The sequence below is a fragment of the Panicum virgatum genome, chromosome 1N (assembly GCF_016808335.1).
Source record: "Panicum virgatum strain AP13 chromosome 1N, P.virgatum_v5, whole genome shotgun sequence".
Lineage (NCBI taxonomy): Eukaryota > Viridiplantae > Streptophyta > Magnoliopsida > Poales > Poaceae > Panicum > Panicum virgatum.
This window is the reverse complement of record NC_053145.1, coordinates 55,560,396-55,568,060: the sequence shown is the minus strand read 5'-3', so window position 1 is coordinate 55,568,060 and position 7,665 is coordinate 55,560,396. Positions and strand designations below refer to the sequence as shown.

Here is a 7,665-nt window from a genome sequence, read left to right as displayed (position 1 = left end):
CCGGTGCAACTGTTTCTCAAGCTATTGTCCAATTTGTCACTACGGTTGAGTGTCTCAGCGGTGGATTGGACACATCTCTGCGGTGAATTGGACACATTGGATTTTATCCATGGAAACTAAAAGTCCTACAAATATGATCTCACAAACTTGTTAGCCCCATTGCTTATGTTGTCACACAATCACAAAAATCACAAACAATGGCCTAATGGGCCATATTCCTTACAGTTCGCCAGTATCCGTGCCCAGTAGATACTCAAAAAATGTGCACGTGAGGGGAAGAGCACATGAAGGTGTGCGAGATATAGGTGAGGGAAGCGTTAGATACTGCGGGGGTGTTTAGTTGGTGAAAAAGTTTGAGTTTAGATACTGTAGCACGTTTCGTTATTACTTGACAATTAATGTCCAATTATAGATTAATTAACATCATTAGATTCATCTCGTATGAATCAGTTAGACTATGTAATTAGTTATTTTTTTAACTATATTTAATGCTCCATGCATGTGTTCGAAAACTCGATGTGAAGGGTACTGTCCAAAAAAAATTTGGAAACTAAACACTACCTGCTTTCCCCCACTGTTCATCAACTAAAATAATAGTTTTGCTAGTGAAGTTGTGGCCCATTCGATGAGGTCTAAACTATCCTCTCTCTCTTTCCATTTTTACTCCACTTTAGCAAAAGTAATGACTAGCTCGACTATAAATTCTATTATTGTACATGTTCTAAGTACATCCATCCATCCCGGTTGGGAGGAGATTCTCTACCGCAAGAACAAGATCGCATCTAGTAGATAGGACTTAGGACGGCTATGCCACGACATGTAGCCCCCCTTTTCATGTTGGAGGGGTGCGATTGTGCAGATGGTGATGGCAGATAAGTACTAGATAGAGTACAAAGCTAAGCAAAACCAACCCAGACCAGCACACGCCTTGCTATACCCGGTAACATGCAATACTCCTGTAGGCAGATGCAAGGGGGCGGCCAGCCATCATGCAATGATTCGGCTCGATCCGTAGCAACGGATCCGGTCAAGTCTCACCGGTGCTGTGACGGAACAGGGGGGCACTGTGCGCGCGGATTTTAATAGGTGGCGATCTCGGGGAATTCAGAAAAGCGAGCAGCCACGGAGCGTCCACGTCTCCTCCGGCCGCGGGCTCGCGCAAAACAGCAAACCGTGCCTTTTCCTTATCCGCTCCATATTCTCGTCGTCGTCATCCATGGGATGCCGGCATTGTGTGTACACGACGACGACGCAGCGCAACGCAAAAGGCGAAGTTTAAAATTCGAGCGTGGTGCGCACTGGGCCCCCGGCGGCCTGGATGGGCCAGCCGGCCCGGTAGCTGCGGCCTGGGCGTGAGTTGGCCGGAAAGTCGTCGGATCCGTCGCGCGTCGCCTGTCGAATCTGTGTGATCAGGTCGCCGTCGCCGTCGCCGCCGCGGAGGAAACAGCCGTCAGCCCGTCAGCCGTGCGTAACCAAGTCCCGTTCCCAAGCCCCTAATACCTCGGCCCCATGTCGGATGAGGTGAGCTCGACCCGACCGTCAAGAAAACCGGCGGGGTGCAGTGCACACGCCGGCGCGGGCGCGATGGCCTCCAGCCAGCACACCGGAGGTTCAAGTCGCCAAGTCAGCCGGAATCTCCCTTTTCCGGCGACGTCACGTCCGGCGGATTCGTCCCACGCAGCAAGCCGCGTGGAAGGCTGGAGGGGGGCGCACACGGGATCGCGAACCGCGCGGCCTGTGTGCGAGGTGATGCGCCGATAGCTCCACGCCTGACGCCACCACCCGCGCACGCACACGGGGGCAGCACGGCCTCCAGCTGCTCGCTCCGCCGAGCGGCCGAGGCGCGCGGCAGGCTGCAGGCTGCCGCGGGACGCCAACTGATCTGACGGACGCGCGCATCCACTGCGCAGCGCCGCCGCCGCTGCTCCGCTGCTTTACAGTTTTTTCACAGTGACCCGCCTTTGTTAACACGGTGAGCGGTGAATCGCTGCCAGGCTGAGCCGGGGCTGTGTCCGTGCGACAATGAGGTGTCGCAACAACCGTTCGTGGAAGGTGATGTGTCCTCACAGCCGCTCACAGTACGAAAACAGGAGGGAACGAGTGAGCAACCCAGCGTGTCCGGGTCGCTGATGAAACGTCACCGCTGCTGGTACAGGACTCACAGCCTGGAAAAAGGACTAAAGGAGGGAACATCACAGGGGGGAGTTTTAAGGTCCTCTTTGGCACCGCTTTGTAAGCAGTTTTATATGAAGTTGTGCTAAACAGGCATTTTGCTAGCAGTTTCATCCAAAAAGCATGTGATGAAGCTGTTTCCAGCTTACACTGAGGAGGAGATGGAATGGAAATCATAGTTTCACACAGCTTCTTCCGGAGGCCAACGTTTTGCCAAACGATACAGCTTCTTCCGGAGGCCAAAGTTTTGCCAAACGATTTTGAAAACAACTTCAGCTTCATCAGAGAAACTACAGAGAAGTTACTTTAAGAGCCACTTTAGAAGAAGCTGAAGCTATACCAAAAGAGTCAATCTCGCACTGATAGTGAAAGAGAAGCTGCATATCATCAAGGAATTTATCTTTATCTGTAAGAGAAAAGTCAGGTTCAAGGACCAATGCTCCCTTGAGCATGGCAATTTATTGACGGGAGGAGCCGCTGCAAATATTTTCGCAGCTCCAAATCTGATCAGTATATCATTTCTTTACAACGTATAACAGCAACACATCAAAAAAAATGAGAAGATTAAAATAGCCACGCACAGCCGTGGCCAAAGACAAGTCGCTAATCTAAAGCTCGAGATGTACAAAGAATGCCTAGGCACCAGGCCAAACAAATGAATGCGCTCTCATTCTGTACCCAACCTACTGTGCCGGAGGACGAACAGGCCGAGCATGGGTTCTGCAACGGCAGAACCTTTTGATGCTCGACAGCAACAGTTCTAGCTTCACCAATTTCTCTTGATTTCCACCCTGTATGTCAGTTCCCTCAATGTCTCTGTGGCTGGATTTCGATTATCACCTCTAATGACTCTTGTGAGGTTGGCCTGTTTTGTCTAGCAACAGTACGATCGCGATGAATTGGAAGTATCCAATGAGGTGATCTATTGGCGGCAGAGCTCTCCGGGTGTCCCAACAGTTGAGGGAGGCCACGGAGAGGAGATGCAGTAGATTTTGTACTTGATTGGTCCCTCAACGAGATCCGGCATATTGGGCAAGTCGTTTGTTTCTGTAACCATACATCTATACATTCAAGATGGAAGTTATGCCGGCATGTGGGCATTATACGAAGTATCTCTTTATCTTTGTATTCACCTAAACATATCGAGCACCTGCCAAAGAAAAATTAGGAGTGTGTCATTTTCTTTTGTGTTAGAAGTAAAAATACCACATAATGGTATCTATGCAATTGCCCAATTCCCATAGTCATCCACAATAATCAAGTGGAAATTTAATTCTATTAGGAATACTTCTCCCTTAACATCCTAAACTATCAAACAGAATATATCAATATAATAAGCCATGTCTCATTTCAGATATTCCATTATTCAAAAAACAGAAGAAAAAAACGCGCTACAAACAATATTTGCTGGGCACGAAACTAGCTGCCTCCCATGAAGAACTGTCTATGCTAGTTACACCTAAAATGAAAAATGCTAGAATCAACTATTTGATGAACATAAGTCATAAATAAATATCTAGCTCGACAGGTACATAAAATCCTGTCAAATAAGCAAACGGCAGTTTCTTCAACAACAAAAAAAGGCAAAAGGCAGTACCTGTAAATTTAAATAATGAAGATAATTATTTCTTAACCACAGCTATGCAGTTAGTTACTTATATAGTTATATGCCATGCATAGTCAGTATCGAGTGTCATGTCAGGCTCAGTTACCAGCCCTGCCGATTACCTTCCGACAGTTTTATAAGATAGAAAATGCAGATAATGGTTGATGGTTCTACATTTTGTAATTTATGTATCAAACTAAAAATTTTGTCTATTAAAGTGCTTCACTCAGTTATAGCATCTTTCAGTTCAGATTGACAAACCAGTGCAGTATGCTTCAAAACTTATAAATCACCAAACAAAAAGGACTAAAAATTCTGGAGTCTTTGAGGATCAAGTTATCACCATTTTACCTATTGGTATCTACACACTGATATCGTGTGAGGAATAACTGGTATGCGGCATGTTTCTTGCATTAAATTTCATAGACAATCATACAAAAGGGAACTGTTCAAGTAGTTCCTCCGAGAATAAACAATTTGGCTGAAGGAGTGGCGGGACATTTGCAACCATGGAAGTAAATTAACAGTAGATTATGCATGGTTTACTTACTGGGCATCATCTTTTGAATGGAAAGCCTCAGAACTATAACTCATCGTAGGAATCGCAGCAACAGCAAAAGAATCCAACCCACTGCGGGAACGCTCAATCTATTGAACAAACAAAAGGAACAGTGTCATTTTTTTAAAGACAAAGCCTGCTCTGGACAGCTGTAAGTAAACTGACTCAGAGGATCATGAAGCAGAAACATAATGCATACAATGACTGTCCATTTATTAAGGTAAACCACTCAATTGCTTAGTCATCTCAAGCATTGCTTTGAAACAAAGAAGAAAGCCAACTACAAACAACCTAATCCAAGTGTGTGCAATAAATTCCCAAGTAATATCAGGAGCATCTTAGAGTGATTTCAATGTTCATAGCTGAAAGTTGGAAGAGTTATCTACTTGTGTCCATCTTTCAGGTAAATGGTATACTGGACATATGCATCAATTAAAGTACATTCCTCAGTCATACATAACTTTGCATAAAGATTTTTTTACCAGTATTTTGGTCGCAAACAAAGAAGCATAAATAACATGCAATTTGGCTGTGCAAAAACACATTATGCATGGGAAATGAAAGAAAACATAGAATACCGAGAAATATTTTGAGATAGGTACATCAAAAAGCAATGTGCACGCTTAGCTTTGCAGAAGACAGATCCTTTGCATTTCTCCACTTTCAGTTACAACTGGAAAGTTAGCACAGTTGTAATGGTCTGACGAATATGGCCCTTTTCACAATTGATAATGAAAAGACACTTTTATATACATGGCATTCACAATTGAGAGTTTGAGACAGATGATACACATGCCTCCCAACTTATTGATTGGCACAACAAACATTAATAGTATGCTTAGTAATATTATCCATCAGGAAAATCAGAAGATGTGAAATACCCGTATATGACACCTCAATTTTCAGGGTGAAAATACTGTCAGTGATTCAAATAAGAATAACTACCAAGTCGCCCATGACAGCCACATTACAGTCTGCTGCAATGTTTTCACCACTATACGAACATCATGCGTATAAATGGTAACTAACTTTGTATTACTATGGACAATTCAATCAACACGGACCAATCTTAGGCTGAATTATTTGGCCAAGGCGGAGTGTTTTCAAATATTCTGCAAGAATTGGATGCCTATGCCTATGACATGTTTTGTGATGTCAATGAACTTGCAACTTCACGGAGAGTTTGCAGAGAAAAGAAGATCCGGTGTAATATGAGATAATTGAGGTCAATGTGTAGCAATAAACATAGCCTAGCACCAAATAGAAGCGTCATCTCATATGAGTATTAGTGAGCCAGCAGTTGGGCTATTTCCTCCTACGTCCCTGCCGACTGCCGTGTTAGTTCTTTGTTCACTAGTGGGTGGGTGGAGGCCTCTAACTTTTTGCCACTAGTTGGGTCTAAAAATTTCCCGAACTAACTTTACTTTATGGCCCATACAAACATGACTGCTATAACATGAGAGCAATGTGACTGGAATTCTGGAAAGGTTGATCTCTGTTGTAGGCATGTAGCGTGTAAAACAGAGTTGATCGGTGGAGCATTTCCCTGAACTGGCCTCGGGCAGCGTGACTTGGGATCGACACGCACCTCATCACCTCAAGGTGCGGTTCAGTGCTTCACAAACATAACGCCATGCGCGCAAGCAGAAGCAGAATTGGCAGATGAGCGCTCACCGTGCGGTCGAGATCCGCGACATTGCGGAACTCGACGTCGAAGTCGAAAGGCGCGGGGGGCTGCGCCAGCGCCCTCGCCGCGGCGGCCGCGGCCGCGTCGGCGTCCGCCCGCGCGGCGCGGCCGCAGATGAGGCGCGCGCAGACGAAGACGATGAAGGTGGCGCTCATCCCGAAGCCGATCACCGTGGTCACCAGATTCAGCCCGGACCCCAGCATCTCCACCACCCTCCCCCCCGGCGCCGCCGCCGCCGCAGCCGCACTCCCACCCAGACACCCAGTCCCGCCGCCAGCCAGCCAACCCCCGAACGCCCCCCCTCCGGAAGCGCGCACGCGAATCCGCCAGAAGCACGCAACGGATTAAGCAGCGGGCCGCTGCTGCGGCTGCAGGGGCGGCGTATAAGAGCGGCGCGGCGGGCGGCTGGGTCCGGGCAGGCGGGGACCGGTGGCCATCGGCGCGGGGTTTGGGATTTGGGATTTGCGTGGGCCGCTGGCAAGGAATGATGCGCGCGGGGCGGCGGGACTTGGCAGAATCCGGGAGTTGGTGGCCGAGGTCCTGGGAGGAACACAAGTACTACCTCCCTCGTCTCGCCGCCTCCTGTGCGTGACTTGCGAGGGTGGGGGTGCCTGCCTTGCGTGGGGCGATGCTACTCGCCTCAGCTCAGCTCACCCGGCAGCTTGCCCGCGACGACGCTGGATCTGCTGCTGCCGCTCTGGCCCCTTTCTGGGCCAAACTCCCTCGAGAATCCCGTATGACGAGCGGGGCCGACGTTGTGTGGGGTCCAGCTGTCATGGACGGGAAGGGCTGGGCGCCGCGCCCCGGAGCCGGAGAGGAATGGTGGAGCCGTGGAGGGAACACGCGGGCCCCGCCGCAGCGGCGTGGGCAGCTCGAGGACAGGAGGGGCGCGCCGGGGAATCGTCCAAGATTTGGCAGTCGCCACGCGAGCGCGACAGAAGACGGAAGGCGGCGTTTGCGTGCACGGACTTTTCATCCCGGCGACGGCGAGCGAAGATCTTTTCCCGGAATGAAAAGACGATGGCGACGCGTTTACAGATTCCGGGATGATTCTACCAGTACCATGAATGAGCTGCTGCTTCTCGATCATGACGCGTCACCCGTTACCGCGACAAGATATACTGGAGTACTCTGTACTCCGTATGTTCTCGGCAGGGCTCACGTCAGTAGGATCGCGGCAAATCGGCCCTTTTTCTTTCTAGTACAACTGTAAGGTCTTACCAAAAGTGCCTATGGTTAGTCTCAAAAAAAACAATATTGTCTATGGTTCACTGGTTCAGCACCGGAGCTGGTGCACCGGTCACCTGATGAGCTATTGAGCTAGCTGTATTGATGATGGGTGAAAGACTGGCCGATTTGTCAATTGCTACGGCCCACTTGGTAATTTGTCAATCAGCCCACGGCCCACTTGGAACATCGTGTGTCTTTCGTGGGATGAAGTGTCAGCACTGCCGACGCTGTTGCTGATCCAGCCATTGTCGCCGCGGCTGCTCCAAGTCCTACTAAAACTCCTACTGGGCCGCGTCGTGGGCTTCGTGTTCGTGAACCAAGCAAGCGTCTCTCAAGCGCGGAATAGGCCGTCTAGCAAGCCTGGCTGTGGCCAGCGAGTCGCCATGTACTGAGTATAAGTCTGAGAGATGA

At 48.9% G+C, this 7,665-nt stretch overlaps 1 protein-coding gene across 1 annotated transcript; it reads right to left on the bottom strand.

Annotated features, from left to right (window-relative positions):
• Positions 1–2,592: 2,592 nt before the first annotated feature.
• LOC120656791 (RING-H2 finger protein ATL72-like) lies at positions 2,593–6,728 on the bottom strand. The gene is made up of 3 exons (XM_039934972.1): positions 6,012–6,728; positions 4,329–4,426; positions 2,593–3,322 (listed from the first exon to the last, which is right to left on the bottom strand). Exons 1-3 carry the CDS (start codon positions 6,225–6,227, stop codon positions 2,980–2,982), a joined length of 657 nt encoding a protein of 218 aa, XP_039790906.1. The 5' UTR covers positions 6,228–6,728; the 3' UTR covers positions 2,593–2,979.
• Positions 6,729–7,665: the final 937 nt, after the last annotated feature.